This window comes from Alosa sapidissima, chromosome 1 (genome assembly GCF_018492685.1).
Source record: "Alosa sapidissima isolate fAloSap1 chromosome 1, fAloSap1.pri, whole genome shotgun sequence".
Taxonomy (NCBI): Eukaryota; Metazoa; Chordata; class Actinopteri; order Clupeiformes; family Clupeidae; genus Alosa; species Alosa sapidissima.
The window spans coordinates 50157142-50177887 of record NC_055957.1 but is presented as its reverse complement, the minus strand read 5'-3'; the positions used below and the strand labels follow the sequence as shown (position 1 = coordinate 50177887).

General features: G+C 43.6%; 1 protein-coding gene across 1 annotated transcript in view; it reads right to left on the bottom strand.

The window, feature by feature from the left end:
- The window catches only part of egfra (epidermal growth factor receptor a (erythroblastic leukemia viral (v-erb-b) oncogene homolog, avian)), a 46459-nt gene extending 28719 nt beyond the window's left edge, over positions 1–17740 (bottom strand). Inside the window, exon 1 of the mRNA XM_042101004.1 lies at positions 17488–17740. Coding sequence (XP_041956938.1) covers positions 17488–17566 — 79 coding nt within the window. The 5' untranslated portion in view covers positions 17567–17740. The remainder of the gene's footprint in view (positions 1–17487) is intronic.
- Between the last annotated feature and the right edge of the window lie 3006 nt (positions 17741–20746).

Genomic DNA, 20746 nt, shown 5'->3' with positions numbered 1-20746 from the left:
CACCATCACACAGGTGACGCAAAACAAACAATTCACAACAGAAACCATGTGACAAACCAGGTCTCCAAAAACTAGTGTGAGCAATAAAGCAGAGTTTTCTTTTATTTTATTGATAATGTAGTATCAGGGGTTAAATCATAAATGTGTTTCCACTGAAGGGTTGAGCCAACCCTGTATTGTGCATGTTTACAATAGGCTGTCACTGTAACAAAGCCATATCTATTGTGCAGGCAACCTCTCATGCTCCAAGGAGGATGAATTCATAAACAGTAGAGCTCTAATGAGCACTAGTTACTCATTTCCTGTTTCCCGACGCCACAGGAACAAAGGCTTGGCCGAGTAAAGTCCCTCCAGCGGCTATCTAGGGTTGGTCCATAACCAGTCCAGGCTTGGACTATATGGAAAGCAATTGTCAGTGGCAGCGTGTGCTGTTCCTATGAATCACAGAAGAAATATGCACATGCTGTTTAATTAAATGCAGATATTCCTAATGGTATGAAGTGCCTGGGGATATGTGTCTGTGCATAAACACACAAAGGAACGCGTCATAATTGCTAGAATATCAGTAGATGTATGTAGTAGATAACAGTCTAGACAGGAGATAATGATGCAGATGTTCTGTAAATGAAGTGCTGATGTAGAAGAAGGTATCCCAAAAGTAAGGAATTCGAAATCATTCTGCATGGTGTAGAAAACTGGGGAACTTAAGGACAATTTCACGCAACACAGTTTCGTTGAAACAATATCTAACCCCTCAAAAGAAATTGACCATGAAATGCACATGTATACACAGACACACCCACACAAGCAGACAGATACACATGTGCTTATCCAGTTGGCATGTCACTTGAGAGATGAGGTCAGCATGACTGGAGTGCCAGGTGCACCTCATATAAACTCTACCTGCGTATGGTCATAAAAGCCTGCCTGAATGCTGCACTTCCACCAGATGTTCTGTCAACTCACTGGGCAGGCTGCCAGGTTGACACAGGTATGGGCTGGACCGGATTGCCCTCTTAGAGTGCCTGCACTGCCCTCTCTCTCTCTCTCTCCCTCTCTCTCTTCCTGTGATGTAATAGCAAGTGTGAGACAATAGCAGGTATCTGCCCCGGAGCTACAGGTGTACAGAACATTCCCTCCCATGCACGTGGAGCAATGTTTGTGTGAACGCGTGGCGCTTCAAGAGGCTTCTGAAGAGAGGGCGTGGGAAGGTTAATCTCAACAGGCTTTCAGCATTACCACACCACAAAAGCACTGACTGCAGGGACAAAAAATGGTGAATGGTTTTGCTCTGCGGTCAAATTTGAAAGCCTTCATGTTTTCGCGCATCGACAGCACCGTGGAAGAAATGGTTCTGAAAATGGGCGTATGAGTGTTCTAATGCACGTCTCAAGGCATACTTGTACTTCGGACACCACATAATCAAAGAGAGTGGAGGTGTCGCTCTTGGCGGGGCAGATTATGATCAAAAATATTTGCGAGGCCTGTAGCCTATGGCCTGAAGCCTGGCCACTGGGGCTCCTGAGATGGGATGATGGTGGCCCTGAGATGGTGCTGCTGATGGGTGACTGATGGTCCACAGGACACACATGGCCATGTCTGGCCTCTTCCCCTCTTTTACAGCCTGCAATAACATTAGCCTCCAGCCAGAGTGGATTAATCTGGTTAGTGGAAAATGTATCCATGATTAGAAGGAAGCGGTGTGTATAACTGATTTTTTTTGTATTTATTTTCCCCCTCTCAACAATAAAAGGGAATTATATTGCATAAGCAAGCCATTTCCTTTGCAACAACAGCAAAAAAAAATCAATGTCATATGAATGTCCATATTAAGGCTTCCGTTTGAGAGGTGAACAATTGCCCAGTTCTCTTTGCCATGACTACACAGAAACAAAGAGAAGGCGACCCAGCTGGTGAGTGCCCAGCTTTCAGCTTTAAGTGATGCACCACACAGCTCTAGCAAATAGTGTTTCAGCGCACAAGTAGACAAAACAGATGGGGGTTTTTTTGCTTTATTTTGTTGAGTTTTTTTGGGAAGGACTTGCAGCTTGGCCTGGCTCTTCCATTTTGGAACCAGAACAAAGTCTGTGATGCTTCTTAGTGTCCTTTAACTCCGTTTTCCAGAGCATCGCAGCAAATCTCAAAGGCCCGCTATCGGCTAGCAAGGAAAATAAAGAACTTCCTCAGTGCTTCCTGTGCATTCAGCCCACGCTTCCCTCTCCCACTAAGTCCAAACAGTCCAAGGAGGGACAGGCGGGCACACACAGCATCCTTCAGCATTGTTTCAAGCGAGGCGCACAAGGCCCGCTACAAGATAAATATTCACAAACACATAGACGTGCAGTAATGAGATTCTTCTGAGCTTCAAGGTAGCGAGATGAGTGAGATTGAATTCAAGTCGGTCTCGCTCTTTTCTTGCTGAATTTGAGATCACTTCCTCCTCTGTGTGGGAGAATCTACGGGACCGCTGGGAGAAGGGGTCTCAGGGTACATCAAATGAAGGGGGGATAGGGGGTGGAGGAGAGGAGGATGTCCTCTCTCTCTCTCTCTCTCTCTCTCTCCCTCCCCAGCATGGCCCCCTCTGACATTGCAGGAAGTTCCTGGTATGGGGCCCCGGTCAAAGAGCCACGGTGCAAGGCCAGATGTGACCGGGCTCTGGGGAGGCTGACGGGGGCGTGAGGGGTGCTGACGCTGGGAGGGTGGGCCACGTGTGTTCCTGGGGCCAGATGCAGAGGAGATCCAGTGGCCCTCCTCAAGGCTAATTTAACCTCCAACTGAAGGAAGCACTTGAGGAAGCCCGGAGTTAAACAAAAAAGAAAATAAAAGAAACACTCCAATGGTAAAGTGGTTCCTTTCAATCCTCCCCACTTCCTGGTTAAGTTTTAACACCAATTTATAAACAACACAATAAATCAAGCATGCTGTGGCTGACTAATGTGGGGAGGTGAAAGTGTGGGGAAACCTTATTACGTGAATCTGACACACTCACTCATCTCTCATAAAGGTTTTGATAAGAGAATTGACCAAGAGCAGTGATAACTCATTTCACAATTCTTTAGCCCAGGCATCCTTGTTGCTCATCTGTGATACAGACCATGGGAGTGTTTGACACACCTTATGACACAGCTGCGTAATTCCCGTCTTGCTGAAACAGCCCGGCGGAGCACGCAATCACCAGCCCACTGCTGCTGCCTCCACACACTGTAATGTATGGCCAACATGAGAACAGGGAGTGGCATTTTCTAAAGAGCTTCAAACTTCAATGAGCAACATATGAGGCGATCCAAGCCAGTCCTGAAACAACAGTAGGCCTTCTATGTGTACATTTCCATACATTCTAGCCTATTCTTGAATTTCCCCTGGGGATCAATAAAGTATCTATCTATCTATCTATCTATAGGTTCTTTCCTTTACATTTGTATCTAATATTCACACTAATGTCTTGTTTTAACAGTGGACAGACAGTGAATGTAGACAAGCTCCTTTACCTTTTAAGTTATTTCCCTGCAAGGAGAGGAGAGAGTGAGGGGTAAGAATGGTCATGTTTGCTCCTTGTGGAGAACCTCGGCTCTTTCCATCAGCAGGTTGCTGTAGACACTCGATGTTGCAGTTTGGCAGTGTTTATTCAGAGCCTTAAGAGGAATGTTGGTCAAAAGGGCCGCGCAAACACTGCCCGTAAGGCTAAAGTTAGCCCAGTGGCCAGCTACTGCTAGGCTTTGTCAGTCTTCTGGCAGTGGTGGCATGTTGATTTCATGATATATTCAGCATTCAGAGTTTACCAGATGCACACAGACTTGCTATTCTACCAGCAATGGAGCCATGCACAAGTGAATGCATAGGCCTCTCAGCATGAATAGTATCAATTACACTTTCACATGAAAATGTTCTTCCTCAGCTCCAGAGAGACAAATCCTTTCTTCATTATAGCAAGAGTGTATAATTATTGCATTCACTTAATTGAATGGTGTTGTGCACCATAAGGAACAGTGCTACAGTGGTTCAACAATTCAGCTATCAATGACTATCTATTAATGCACATATACACAACAGATAATTGATGCTAGCTTATTAAGATGTATTGTGATATTGTATAAAATATAAACCAGCACTTCTGCTACGAAAATGGAGATGAACGTCTTTGTAAAGTCAACTCATTTTATGATGGCAAATTACTTCTTAGTCCATATATAAAAACTGAACATAGCATGATAGTCGTTTGGACAACACAGTGGACTATGGCATATGAAGGTCAACATGCTGGAAGTGTATTTCTTGGCTGTTAAAAGGTCATCTTTCACACACTGACAGCAGGTGAGCATCTGTTTTATCAGGTGCTACCTTGTTTTCCTTCCATAAATTTATGCTTGCATCATGACACAGCTGTCGAGTAAAAGGTTATTCTCCGACCCCTGAAGAAATACCTCTGCCACATCCCTCCTGGCTGCGTAAAGGACTGCAAGAGGGTCATGATGGCGAGACTCAGAAGCACTCTATGGCAATAAACAACCCTCACTCATCAGAAAAATATCCCATGGCACTATATATGCCACTGGGGAAGTTGTTAGGGAACATGCTAGCTGGGTCCAGGGGATTTGTGTAGGCGTGTGTGAGAGAGAGAGAGAGAGAGAGAGAGAGAGAGAGAGAGATGGGGGGGACAGGAAGAGAGCCTTTGACTCTGCACTCTTCCCATCGGAGGTGTTATGGCAAGGATGCTTCAGAGTGCAGTCATGGCTGTGAGTGGGCCAGTGTTTGGCTCCTCTGGGCACTGTGTTCAGCAGGCTCCCACGGGCGCTTCCCTCACAGCGCGCGTTGAGCGGCTGCGTGGTCATCAGGAGGTGCTGGGTGGGTGAGAATGAGAGTCCCTCAAGCCCCCACGACCCCCAACCCCCAGCACGCACACACACACACGCACACACACCCTCACACCTAACTTGACACACACACAAACACACCTAACCACACACACACACCACACACACACACACACACACACACACACCTAACCATACACATACACACACACACACACACACACACACACACACACACACACGACTACACACTATCTCTGCTTTGCTCATACCAGGAAATCTGTCATTGCACAGACCATATTTTACATTCCTTAAAAAAAAACACACACACAGGCTCTTCAAAAAATGCTTTGACATGCGCATATGTGAAGTGGGGGGGAAACACACACACATATTTTTCCTTCAAGCAGCAACGTCTCATGCTTCAAAGGAGAAGCCCTCAGTCCCACTGCCAGCGGTCCTGCATACAACACCACTTCATCATTCACACAGGAAAGAGAGTCTGTCTGGGGAGAGAGCGAGCTTGTGATTGAAAGAATGAGTGAGTGAGTGAGAGAGATAGAGAGAAAGAGAGAGAGAAAGAGTGAGTGGGTAGGGATTCTAGGGAAGGCAAACTGCTGTGTCCTTTTCCCGTTTGAGACATCCTCCTTACTATGCAATAAAAGGATGGCGGGGAGAAAAAATGAAACGGGTGCACCGCAGTCTGAAAAACCCACACATTTCACACATGATTCCAGGCGGGAATACAAAGCAGCTGGATTTGGGAATCCCCTACTGACCCACGGTTTCCCAACCCTTACCCTGCTACAGACCTTCAGAGGATAAACAGAGGAATGACATCTCCCGCCTATAACCATCTAGCCATGTTTGTATGGCCACTCACTCTATACCAGTACTGCAGATAGACTCTTTCGCAATCTGTGTCTTTGTGCACAAGGCAGGGGTTAAATAGCTCTGGTTTTGTGGCATCTGAGTGGTCTAAAATAGGAAAAACAGGATCCTGATGACGGGGGCGCCAGGCTCAGCCGTCTTTAAATGAGCTCAGGGAAGGTAAGGCTCAGTGCAGGGCTGGGGTTTCAGTCCGTAGGCTGTTTCAGTTAGTCATCTCTTACTCACCGTTACACTCTGTTTTACGCATTACTACGCAGCCAGCAGGGCCCATTCTGGGCCCAGTGATGAATAGTTTCTTCCTCTAGCACACACTGGCACACATGCATGCACACTGACACGTACACACGTGCACACACACACACACACACACACACACACACACACACACACACAGGCACACACATACAAAGTGGCACACGTACAAACAGACACAGACCTAGACAAACACATACCAACATACACCCACATCCACACACACACACCCACACAAACGCAGAATGAAATATTGCAGGGTCTGACCCCTGACTCCGGAAAAAACCCAAGAAGGATGGGAAGGAATCTGTTTTCTTCAGCCTCGTATGTGCTAACACTGCGTCCAATCACAGTTTCACAGCGTGACGCCCAACGTGGCCTGCCGAGACTCGTGCATGACGCATCAGATCGCAATGCGTAAAATGCAAATGCGGGGCCAAGCGCTCTGGGTCTGGGGCACAGCGGCAGCAAGGCGCTGCGTGGTCATGCTACGAAAATTCCAAGTGGGAATAAGGAACTAATGCAGACCATCTCTCGCTCTCTGCCATTCCACAACACTCTCTGTGACTTCACAAGCTCCTGTGGGGTGGGAAGAGGGGCCGTTTTAGTTGCTGGGATGAAAATGGAAGTGAAAGGAAGTATGAGCCGACGATGTTTGTGTAGGTTGTTGTGCTCGAGGGAGGAGAGTCATCCTTTCCACGGACGAGAGGACCCAGAGTGTGGCAGCCAGCACATCCCGAAACAATGGCTGCTCTTGTTTGAAGTTATCATCACATCCGAAGCCAGTTGTTTTAATGACGCCCCCTCAGCAGACACACACAAAAGGCCTTCTTGCAGTCTGTCTCCCGTCTCTCATCTGGGTCTGACAGAGACGGGGAGGGGGGTGGGGGGCACTCTTCATTTCCAGTGTATGGGTGTAGCTCCACAAAAATGTCTTGGCACCAAATCAAGCTCTGAAATATGAGCAACTTCACTGAGACATGGAGATATTCCCAGAGGGTGTCTGTTTGCAGCCCAATGCATATTAGAAATGAAAAAAAAACATTAGCATAGCAGGACATTTTTCAGTAAAAAGTGTCCAACACTGAATATATGAGTACGAGACAGTCACTGCTAATGGGCTGACATGTCCCAGTATGCTGCTGTGGTGCTAGTGTCAGTGGTGCTGCTTTGGACACACAGTATGGCCTGCTGGTTGAAATGCATCTATCAATGCAATCTATTTCTGACCTTACATATTATAGGAGAAATCTTTTAACCGGACTGCTAAAAGTTTTTCGAGCCTCTGGACCAGCACATATATGTAGAAGTTAATACATAGTTATTTAATGTGTCAATAGCTGCCTTAGGATTTAGCAGCAGTCTCAAGGATCTCCTTTTGTCAGAGTAAATTGGTGTGTTATCCACTATTGCCTTTTTATGAGAGAAAGACTCATTTTTTGCAACACCCCACAGAGGGACTGCGTCATACAATGCATTTCAGTTTCCTTCAGCTGCACTCATGGCATTTTAAACATGCATCGGCGTTGTTTTAAACTATGCTCCGTGCGGCGCATAGCGTCACGTCTGAGTTAAACACAGCAGGCAGCCCCGGCGTCAACACTTCAACAGGTCCGCTCGCTGGCCCCCTCAACCCAAACAACACGACCAAACAGTTTTCACATGCCGTCCACCGGTGACATCAACATTGTTCCTCGGAACAGATGTTGCACTCCCCGCACAGCTGCCGGGCCATTTCCTGTGACGACGACGACGAGCCTCTCCGCATCTCCACCGTCCCGGCCAGCGGAGATGAAATAGTGACTGAGCCAATGGCAGCAGCCTGAGGGCCTCCGGTCCAAAATCAAGAGCAGAAGAGAGAGGTAGAGAGAGGAAGAGAGAAGGAGAGAAAGGGAGATAGAGAAAGAGAAGAGAGGGATAGAGAGAAGAGTGAGATGGGGGAGGGATGTGTGTTTTTTCCCCGGCGGGCCACACAGCTGCACAGCATGGTGGATGCTACATGAAGAGATCGTTTGCAGCAAGCAGGTGCGAGTGCCGTAACGTGCGAGAGCTGTGCGTTCTCACAACAGTCCAGCCCCTGGCCAGCTGACAGTGAGAGAGAGAGAGAGAGAGAGTGCATCAGAAATCAGCTGGAGGTGAAAAATAAAACAGCCAGGTGACTCACGTGCCAGGCTCTGACCACACGCCACACGCTAAGTGCAGTTCCTCTAGCCTGTCATTATTCCCCGCTTCGTCCTTGTGAATTGACAAAAACGCAGTGGGCAGACTCTGTCCTCTCGCTGCTGGAGGAAGGGCACTCTCTATCAGTTAATCTGCAGGGACATGTTTTGGTCAATTGGTGTGGAGATAATAACAGTGAGCCCCTCGCCCCTCCCCACCCCCCTCAGGGATTCTCCCAACAGTGTCAGGAACAGCCGCCTGTGTAGACACCCTCGGTACATTCCGAGCATAGCTCTGGCCCGTCGCTATGAAAACGACCTAACTGGCGCAGTTGACCTCTGACCCTTTGGCCATTTAAGCTTGGCCCAATCACCCACTGATACACAGGGACGGGTGATTACTCGCCAAAGGATAATCACGTCTCAATGCTGAAACAAGAGCTTCGATATTAAAATCTCAGAAGCTCTGGATTGCAGTCGTCTATACGTGCGGCTTTGCTTCAGTGGATAAAATATCTGGTTCTGTGTGGGAGTTAATCTGGCCGGCTGGCTTCTTTCCAGATTTATACACAAGGGATATTTCCAACATTTTTACAAAAAGCTTTTCTCAAATCCGCACGCACTAATGGAAACATTCTGCAATGGAATATCTATGAATCTAATCTTCCACTACAGTGGTATCAGTTTGGACAAATTCTATATTTTCATATAGATACTGTACCATTTTAAATAAAAAATTAATAACGAAAAAGAAAACAGCAACCCTCTTGTATTTTTTAAGATGATTTTTTAATCATACAAGAGGCCAAATTTACAATGTATTAATTCTACAGTATGACCCAGCCAGTGTAACTCAAGCAAGTATATCCGTATGGTTACTAAGCTCAAGAGAGACTAATGACTGACCCTGGTTTAGAGGGGACAACCTTACAACGTGCAGCTCTGGACTCCACCTGATTATATTTCACAACTGACTCCAAGTGAAAACGTCCCTTTCCAAGAGAAAGGTGCTGTAAAAATGAAGGCAGTAAAAAAGAAGAATCATATTTTGCATGTGTCACATTTTAAACGAGTGTTATTGAATTCAGTGCAGAGAGCAATAGAGGCAGAGGTGTGAGTTGTGCTTTGTGCTGTGAGATCATTTTCACTACAATCACAGCCCCATTATTCCATTGTAACAACAACAATAACAATCAGAAGACTGCATTATTTTAAGTAATGATTAATAAAAGGACTGGGGTACATTTAAGTACAGAATAGATGTGATTCCACACACCAATCAATGTGGAACACCAATAATTAGTGTGGGTTCTTACAGTTAATTATAGTGTCAAAGTGTGCTGTCATGGAGAGTGTTTCCACATGTTTTAGGAAAACATTTGGAATACGCTTTTTAATTATATTGCATGTGCACATGCAATTAGTCCATTTGGACTACACAGAGAGAGTAGAGAGAGTAGAGAGATTCACATGGTAGGCTGTTTTCCCTCCTAGTATATAAAACACTAGCCCTTCTTGCCATCCATACCACATGCTTTGGTCTTACAGATCACCTGACGCAGGTGCACAAACACACTTTAGCAAAGATTTGTACACCAACTAGATCAACTACACAGCTCTCATTGGCAAAAGTAAAGACAGAAAGACAAGGCTGCTAACAGGCCTGTGGAACTGAAGGGTCAATTTGCTTAGAAAGTGATGATCAGGTCCAGAGAGAAGCTGTTCCGTGACTCAAGGAGGATGTTATGAGTTTGTCTATTGGGAGCTCTAATCGAGTGAGCTTCATTAGTCAGTCGTAATTAATAACTGAGTCGACAAAATAAGCCCTCTTCATTATCTAGCGGAAGTCGCTCGCCTAATCCACACTGCTGGTTCGCATTATCTTCCAGGGAGAGAGAGCCGTGATTCAACTTCCTGTGGCGAGAGAGAGAAATCCAAGCCGCCCACTCCTCAGGACCCTGGACCTGAGCACACAGAGACGGCCTTTGACGAGAGGCCGTCTGCGAGGGGCAGGATGTGTCATTTTATGCCTCTGAGCCGTTTCTCAGCTGTGCGCCAACCTGCGACTCCACTCACATTCTGGTTGGTAACAGCCAGGAGCTTGTCGGCCATAATAAATGGCCCTCGACCACAAAACTGACAATGGGGTAGAACAACAGAGTTAGCAAATGCAAGGGTAAACAGAGCATGGCAAGGGTGCCATTGAAAGTTAATCCTGTTGAAAAGGCAATCCCAAATCCAGGAAGAATGCCGCTTTTGTGCTATCAGGTAATGGTTGCCAGGGAGATGTCAGTGTACATTCAGACTTTCTGCAAGCCGGAGGAGGACACACACACACACACACACACAGAGAAGGGGGGTACAGAGAGTGAGAGAGAGAGAGAGAGAGAGAGAGAGAGAGAGAGAGAGAGAGAGAGAGAGAGAGAGAGGTACAGACACACAGACAAAGAAAGGAATGCTGCTGCATACAAGGACAATAATAATTTCTCATCTTAACAAAGAACCCTGATCATGACTGGGTTCACAGCTGACCACAGCAGGTACACAACCCTCTATGGAAAAGGGGGGGCTTAATGCAAAAGGCAGTACCCCATTCAGTGCTTCTCAAACAGACTTTTCTCAACAGTTGCCGTTCTGTCTCCTCTAAGGAGTGTGCTTTTCCAGTTGTTTTCCTATTACAATATGAGGTTAGCCTGAGCATATTTGTGCTGAACATTTGCATCAAGTTCATTGGTTTATCTTCTTGCAAAAGCTTGAGGGGAATTCAACTACACTGAGAGGTGTGGCAGCAGGAACATGAGGAGGAATCTCCACAACTAGGCACAACTAGTGGATGCATATACAGAGACCTCGTTCTTTTTGTCCTTGGGTATGAGGAAAACTGTGCTACAACGATAAGAGTCTAGACCAAATACTGGTGTCTATCAGCCCCAGCCATGTCAAACTGGCCACAATCAGTTTAACTTAGAAAAACACTGGGTATTCAACAGGATTGCTCAGACCCTGACCCTTAGCTGGGTCCATCGTAATCATTAAAGGAGACTTCATGCCACATTCCTTCATGGGGAATAAATGGATGGCCACATCAAGCGGTTAAAATTCAGAGTACACTGAATAAGTAATCGGTGGTGAAATTATTGACCAGAAAAAAATCATTTGCCTGGCTTACTGTTAGGATGCTTTGGTTGTCTCAACACGCAAGTTTCCAAGGAAGTCAATAAAAGTAAAGCAAAAGTAAAAGTGAAGGAAAGTTAAAGGGAGGCAAGTGGAAATGGTGCCTTTTGTTATACACACACACACCACAGATTCAGTTTGAAGGTGGCGGTAAGGTGGGGAGAGACAGAGAGAGTGAGAGAGAGAGAGAGAGTGAGAGAGTGAGAGAGAGAGAGAGAGAGAAAGAGAGAGCGATGCCTCCGGCAGGGAAAGCCAGACCGAGGACCAAATATATCCATGATCTTTATCAGCATGAAGCCAACAGAAGTGGGAAAATACAGTTTACTAAAACTGAGATTTATGCTGGGTCAGTTATATTTTTAGATACTTCAATTACACCTTTGGCAGATTATCTATGAGATCAGCTCTGGCAGAGTCTTTCAGTAGAGGCATTCTCAACAGTAGATTCCTTACAAGGCACTTACAAGGCACAATTACCCTTTAAACACAAAACAAAAAACACAGCAACAGCCCTGATCTCCCTTCTTAATTAACTCCCTTTCATGTGTTTTAAGAACACCTTTGATTTTATCTGGGATTCTCACGTCATGATTTTCTAAAACCATAAGACCTTGTTTGTTGTTTACCCTTGTTGTTTACATGCTGTACAGATCTGAGGATAATGAACAATAAACACACACATCAGTGTATGTTGTATTTCCCGTGTGTCAGGGGTGTTTTGGGGCATGCCCCTTCAGCAGACGCTTGGAAAATATACATCACCTGACAATCAACCTATGCATATGGAATGCTGAGTGCACTGTATGTTGGGGGTTGAGACATTATGCTACCAGGCAAGTGTTATCTATGAAGAAAACATCGCCTTTTAAAGGAAAGAGAGGAGAAAAGATGAGTCAGAAATCTGTAGAGAGAGAGAGAGAGAGAGAGAGAGAGAGAAAAAAAAAGAAAGGGAGGGAGAGAGAGGATACCCAAAGTTTGAGTCAGGGGTAGATGGCAGTGCATGAGAGAACCTCAGAGAAGATAGATACATTTAGATACATGTGGTGAATAAAAAGGAAAAACAATAATGGAGCTCTAGTGTGCGGACTTCTTTGTAATTTTTAGAACCTCAGAGAAGCACATTATTGCACCATCCACCATGATTAAGAACCACTTCCATGGAAATGCTGGAACCGGTCAGAACTGATTAAATGTTTTCATATTAATGTCATATGTCTGTGAGTAATGAGACCGATACCATAAGACAGATGTAGAAACACTCGTTTCAGCATCCGAAATTCTTAGAAACAAGAACAAACAATGTGAATCACACAGGTAGGGCTAAACATGAAACATGACGTGAGACTGACGCAGTGTATATAAGTGTGTGTGTGTCTGAGAGAGAGAGAAAGAGAGAGAGGAAATGCAGACAGAAGGAAGAGGTTGCCTGAAGCATCTTTAGCCTGTCAAACAAATTCCATATGGAATATATAGGTTACACATCAAATTTGAATGCATTCTTTGGGGTGACAAACCCCGCAAAAAAAGCAGTAACATATAAAGTGGCATGAGGCAACTTTCTGTATGAGGAAAATGCTTCACCCCTGTGGATATTATGGCAAACATGTACTGTATGCCTCATCACTATTAGATTCCCAGTGCTCATCTGTGAAACGAATGCCATTGTTTGCTTCATTACTGTAGTTAAATATTTGGATAACTGTTTACTACTTGGATTTGTAAAATGATTGGTTGTTTCTTAAGCTTGTTTATGAAGTAAACATTAATTAACATTCTCTATATCTACCCCTGGCAAGCATATCAGTTAGCCTAATAATAAACACCATGGTTCAGTTTTTATAGGTCTTAAAATAACAGCGCCTTCGTTAACACCTGTCATTTGTATTGTGGCTATAGCAGACTTGGCTGTAAGATTATTCATAAGCACATAGATGTGGATGCGAGAATAAACACAGCCCTTTTCTGTTCAGTGTAACATGTTCATTCAAAATGCCACTGTGTTATAAGCAGAAAATACACAGAGGGTTGTGCAAAATATGACTGACTCAAATGGCTGTGCACTTAATGAGATGTGACTGACAACTTCTTTTTCCAGTTCCAACGACGCCAACTCTGTTTCCACTGCAAACAACCAAATGGCCCTAAAGGCCCATTCAATCATGGAAAGAGCGAATGACCGTAAACTCCAAAGCTCTCACCCTTTCAACAATGTACTATTTTTGGGAGACAGTCCTAGATTCCCAAATCTTAAAGCGGTTTCACTCATGCAGACGTCTTTCTGTGTTCAGATGACAACAAGACTCCAAAATGCCGACCAAGAACGATGAATTCAGTTCATTTCTGTTCTTGGATTATAAGCTTGGAATAATACTGGAAAATTCTCACCGACGAGAAAGCCTTTGAGAGAGTCAAAGGCAGAAGCTACTGTAATGTGGCAGGAGGCAAATTAGCTTGGAAGTTGACTTCGTCCTTGCTCTCGTTTAACTTTCCCTCTGTGTCTGGTAAATAGTTCATTGGGGCCTGTGCTGTCTTATATCAGGATATGGCTTACATTTAAGACTCGGCTCACACTGAGAGTGGTGGCCAGAACTACTGGACCCAACTGAACAACCGGCATTGTTCTCGTCTCCATTCATAGTCCTTATTTCACAGTGCTGCTTAATAGCTTATCAAAGCAGGAGGTCCACTGCTCCCATCAGCTCTCTGGACCTTCGGCGGCTCCAACCGCTTCAGCAGATGTTCGTCTGGGAAGGTCATCAAGCCGGGGAGAAGAGGAGAGAGCGCCCGGAGTGGTCTCGGCTCACCGACATACTGATGCCTCCAGGTAACCGAGGATTGCCACCAATTACCCCACTGGGAGGGCAAACGGAAGGAGGAGAGTGCAGGAGAGTGTCACGTTGGGAACATAAAACTAGAGAAGGTGCTCAGGCAAAAGATGGAACGCAGTTTCTATGCAAACAGTAATCAAATGATGTGTGTGTCTGTGCATGGGGATCGTAGGGCGGGGGTGATAGGAGACAGAAAACCATCAGGCATTAGTCAAGCGTCAGTTCAATAATACACCTGGTATTAAGTTATGCATTTGAGAAAGAACTTTGATTTTTGCAAGTGTAAACAATTAACTCTTAACAAAACACAGGGTTAAAATTGAACCCACACACTAGATCTCCACGTTGTCTGCAACACAGACATGCAATACAAACATTCTGATCCAGCAGCTTTATTCTAGTTCTAAGTTATCTTTTAGCTCAAGCCATGTGCCTCCTGCCCGGTAAAGGTAGCAAAGATGCCATGAACAGTAGAGAAAACATTGAATGTCTCCTGATTACCCGTCTAGGGGGTGTTCCGGTAATTTCAATTAAATATGAACGCTGCTATTTCCATTCAGGATGAACACTGATGAAAATTACACCTGTCACTAGTCTACAGTGATCTGCAATGCAAGAGAGCACAACCTACTGAGTCCACTTCCTGTGGGCCTGATGTGGGAACTGATTGCTCAAAAGCATATTAGGCCTAGTGCATTACAATGTAAAGTCATGTTGAAAAGTCAGGGCACACACACACAGTGCCTGGCTCTGAATAACAACTTTCTGTGAAATTAATTCACAGACCCGCACAGGATGCTGTGGCAGGACCACCAGCTCCTCACACCATCAGGAGAGGAAATAGAGCCCCGAAATGGATTTCCACTTCCTTCATACACGCATGCTACTGAAATGATATTCGCTGAGCGCCGCCACAGAGCATATATTAACAAAATGCACAACAGGAGTTTTGCAACAAATCAGATTTGATCAAACTCTCAGACCACCTTTTCATGGCATATTCACAGTCCAATCTGATTATGTTCTTTACTCTACTTTCTAATATAAGAAATTACATGACATCTTAAAGTTTATCATTAGCTTCATTAAAAAGCCAGGTAATTAGACTGAGCCCAAACGGCTTGTGTGTTCTGTTTTATGGCATGTATTAGTGCTGTAGTACTTGTGTATAACTTGTGGCCAGCAATAACAAGAACATCTGCTTCAGCCCCTGGTCAAAGGAAGACGAAAAAACAAAGCAACACAGCAACTAGATTTCCACTGTCCACAAAAAAAAAGAACAAAAAAATATATATATATATATATGTATGATGCCAAACATGGAGCTTCAGGAGCAGAGACCTACAGCACAGGCACAGGACAACACAACCTTCAGCACAAGCCAAAGCTGCAGAGATGCTGTGTGTTGGACCCGTATACAGTGCAGACGGTGGATTCCTGTCCAGTATTCCAGGGCCTGCACGGCGCTGTCCATTTTGTTTAGCTCTCATGAAATATTTGGGAAATCTGTCTCACAAACACAACAGACTTGTTATGATTTTGTAGAATGCAGGCCGAGATGTTTTTGTTGGAGGCTGATGGACGACTGGTTAGTTCAGAAAGGGTTCTTCAGTGAGACTTTAAGCTTTTATTGCAGTTTCTAACCTCCTTTCACTGAATCCATGGAAGATTTCCTTGTGGAACATTTGAGAGAAAATCACATACTCTCTGGTTCCACGCTGGTTTATCATTAAATAACTTTAGCCTAGTGATCACAGGGAGTGCGATTACATTTTTAACTTGTGTAAGCAACTCATTGAGGGTAGCTTGACTTCCTGAATCATTAAGTGCAATGACTTTGAATTCAGTTTTAAAACTTTGAACAACAGCCTTGATAATGCATATGTGTGTTCCTTCATTTAGAATCTGCCAGATGAAAAGGGTGTGTCTGTTTTTTTTTGGTATGCATGAACGAGTGAGTGAGTGAGTGAGAGTGAGAGAGAGAGAGAGAGAGAGTGTGTGTACTGTTTTGATTTATACCTGAGGTCCTTACAGTATCTGACAGACAAAATGTCAATAGCATACCACCCATATCATGTGAGTGTGTCCTATAAAACTGAAGCATTCTTTCACATGTATTGCATAAAGGGTTGACATGGCCTTTTAAATTCAACAGGTTTTACAATCAGATAGCACCGATTGTAATAGCATTCCTCTAATCAGTAGGGATTATGACTCTGACTGTCATATCTGAAATGAATAGCTATAAATGTATTAGTATAATTTAATTTTAAAATGGGGCTACACTACACCACAAATTGTCTCCTAAGTCAAGACGTGCAGACTGTTAGACTTTGAAAACTTCACAATCTGAAAAAAGTGTCAAGAACTGTAGGCTACACGCAATGTGATATTCTACTGAAGTGAGGAAAGTCAAAATGCAGAGCATCCTTCATCCCGTTTGGAGTGGCTGTCTCATCAGCACCAAAGGGCCTTTCATTCTAATAGCCTGGATACAGGGCACCCCATCTGTCCACCCTGGCAACTGAGCACACATGGGCGGACAATCCTTACTCCGACCAGGCGGAACAAGGCAGTTTATTAACCATCAGCTTAAATAGGTCAACCTCTCAAGAAATATATAGAAATATATCAAATGAGGGGTTGGACTGCTCAATTTAAAACTTGCGACTGCAACTTTTAAAATACAGTATCTGCAGAAAGGGAGACGTGTCAAAAACAGTTTCACGCAGAATATTTCTTTGATTAAGTTTGAAATACTGATGGGCTTTGGATTGAATTTTACATGTAGCCCTACAATTTGTCTGTAAGGAGATAAGGTCAACACCAACAACAGTAGGCTTGCTATCTCATTAAACGACATGCGTGACAGCAATTCGATTTTGGATATGTCAAGTTTTGTGAATTGCGAAACACCCACACCTCAAACCTACATCATTCGTCTCTTCACTTCAATTTCTCCTTTCTCTATATTCTTTTGTCATTGCCAAGTTTAAAAATTATTCGAGTCGCTAGACAAACCTCCGTTGAGCCATTTCAGTATCGATCATTCGATTTAGGATAGCCTACAACGCCTAAAAGTTAAGTTCGAAAGTAGGACGTGGGAACGACATGCGATCACATAACGTAGCCTACAAATAACAGACTAGACTAACCCACTGACGACTGAGTATAAATGTAATTGTTTAATTCCGGTGCTGATTCAAATAATCCCCGTTTATACACTTTCCCACACTACTAATTGCATGAGCGCACATCGGACACTAGCCTACGCCAGACAGACACCACTGTGGCAAGCCTGCCTTTCCGATCAAATCCCACCTCCCAAAAGGAATCCAACACCCATGTATCGGTCCTTAGAGGCAAGCTTACCTTTCTTTTCCGGCGTAGCACAACAACCCAAGCAAACCAGTAAGATCACAATGAATCCAATCTGATTTAGTTTTGCCATATTTTTTAGTTGTTTTGTCCCGAAAAGGAGATTCGTTATTCCATGCTTTCACCGTATTCGATTGAATTAGCCTACTTTTGTTACTTCACGAAACGTGTCATTCAAGGTAGTGACTTCTTACAGAACTTGTGTAGCCCTAAACAGAAAACTTTGACAGCTCCGCCTTCTCCCTTGAAAATCCCTGCAGTGAGAAAACTGTTGGCTGAAGAGGGATAAGGCACTGAGTATCTGACGTCACCCGGAGGAGGAACGTTATTGTAAAGCGCGCATTAAACGAGTGATTTCAGATCGGTTTGGTATATCAGGCAGTCAATTAAGAGTAAGTGAATTAAGAATAAGAATAAGATAAGAGCATAAAAGTTTGATGTCCGCCAAAAGTAATTGTGCATGTTTGTGTGACTGTGCTCGATGTCACTTTGTGCAAGATGCTTTGGAGTGAATGGATGCCCTATATGGAAATAGATGCATAAATTCACTTGGTCATCAGGGTAGCTAGACTCTGGTCAGTTGAAGGTTATGGTCAAATTAATATCTGTGGTCCGAGTCTAAGATAGCCAAAATCTCGCATAAACAGGGACACTGCAGGTTGAGGTGGGTCTTGAACTTTTAAACAGCTTATAGCCAAAGTCACTGGATATCCATCATTCATGATCACTGTCTGCTCCCACATTCATATTTAACTTGAAAAACTTCACTCACGAAGAACCATTCTGCTTAGCTGCTTAGCTTGGCGTATGCAGCTGATGAACGTGGAGAAATGTTTTAGCCAGTCAATGTCAAGTATGCAAAATCCAAAGTTGACAAAAGACCAAATTACACACCAGAAAACACAGAATAGTGAATGGGATGCTTAATTGTTATGATTATCAGTCCTCAGAAAATGTTCTCCCTGGGTCCGTGGAACCAAAACATTTTAGAATTCCTGTTTGAGGTATATGTAATTTTGAGGTATTATCAATACATTATATGTCTTAAAATGTCATTTGTACAAATTCTATAACTGAATACTATCTGCATCTGTTATTGGTAGATGACAGCTATGTCAGGTTATATGAGGTTGTAAGACCTACAGCCCTGCATTACAGTTAGGATAGATTGATAGGTGTATGTGCCATGGAACATTATTAACATCATTGTGTCAAAGAACCTACAGAACAGTGATGTTTTGTCTATACACAGGCTAAATCACTACCGAAACATTGTCCAAACAACTTTATTTGGGCAACCGACTGAGGGATGCATAGAGAGTTTGGTTATAGGAAATGTATTATATGCCTACATAACTTTAAAATGAATCTGTTCAAGTGAGAAGTGTAACTGTATTCTGAATACATCCAATTTAAATTATATCTGTATTTAAACAATTCCCACATGTATTCAGTTTCTTCCTAACATTGGGTCTAGACATTCATCCTGCATGATGCATTTGCAATGGTGCAAAACTGTAAAAATACCACTGCTATGCTATGCTATGCTATGCTATGATTACCAGATTATAATATTCAATTTATTTTAGGTTAGATTAACTGAATGAGAATAAATGTATGTATCCTAAGTGCCTGCCTGCCTTTATGCTTAAGAGAAACCCTGCCCCATGTTATTGATATTTATCTGTACTAACTATCCGAGAAAATACAAATTACATGCTGCAAATGTAAAACGATGGAGTATACTGAGTGCCAAGTTAAATATGCAATGCAATTCAAGTTACAGCATAGAGACTGGTCAGATCATGAAGTAATGACTGAAACCCTATCATGCCTGACGTCAGCATGTAGGAGATTGAAAGTAATGCAACCTTGTGATTATGTTTGTCAGGCAGACATTCTGGTGTCTGAGACAAAATAAGTAATCAGTCAACAGTATTTCCTACTTGCTATTATTCCATTAAGGGTCACCCAATGCTTGTTGGGACTTGTAATTTAATTTGTTGTCCCTGTGATCAGTAACCATTTTGAATGTGATTCGGCAATGTATTGTGAGAGAGACTGTCAGACAGCCGGAGAGAGAGAGAGACAAAGATAGAGAGAGAGAGAGAGAGAGAGAGAGAGAAAGATCAAGCAAGAGATAGCAGAAGAAACAGTAACAAACCACAAACCTCCCAAAAACATTTCTTCCAAAGAGTCTGACATGCGCTGCTGTGCTTGGCTCAGATTGCCACACACCTGCTGCTTGCAGGTCTTAGGAAAGAGGAAATTTCCAGTGGTTCTACAATCAGAGCAAGTGAGTGGAAAATATGTAAGCAGAGCAAGAAAACTGAGTCAGGAGCTGAGCTGTCTAAGAATACCTGGAGAATGGAAAACGTGACTAGATTCTATCACCTCCCTTAAGATTGAAGAATAATTGATAGAGGATTATTGTTTGCAAAGAGGGATTCACAATTCAAATGTCATTATAATAAAAGTTATGTAATAAGAACATCAGAATTAAACGTGACAGTGAAATATTAAGATAGCAAGTGTATGCTGCAGACCATCACAATATGTTATGGTTATGATATCACAGAAGCATTTTGATGTGTGTTTGCAAGCACAGGACAGCAATAAATCAAAGTGAATTATGTGGAAGGGCATTAGAGGTTGAGCAGGAGCATGTTTCAAAAATGAGAAAGATTAAAACACAGCACAGAACTGCATACCTCTTGATTTGATTAAACCATGGACCAACTCCTGCTTATTAAGAAATATTTCTCTGTAACACACACACACACACACACACTAATCTACAGTGTTTGAGTTAGTTCTATGTCTGTAGGATGTTGAAATATGTCTCCACTCATTTCCACATCTGTCTGTGTGCATGCTGCACTAATCACTGAGAGGGCTTGTCCTGTCTGGGGGTTTTGCACCGGCCTGCAGAGGCTTTGTGTAAATGAAGAAAGTATGACCAAATGTGTGTCACATGATGTATCAATATGTTAAAACACAAATCTCATCTAAAAGACTTTCTCAAACAGTTATTACTATATCACAACAATGGTACAGTGACATATGGCTCTAGTCTTCACTGGTTTCTATCAGTAAAGATATCATCAGCATTAAGATGAATGCTGTACTGTAGCACCGGTTATTGCCTCAGAGACAGAGTTGATGCAATTAAGTTGTTTACTGATGCAGAAAGGATGATGTGTGGCCATGCTGTGAAGGAGGTGTGTCAGCCATAAGACCCAGCTTCACGCTC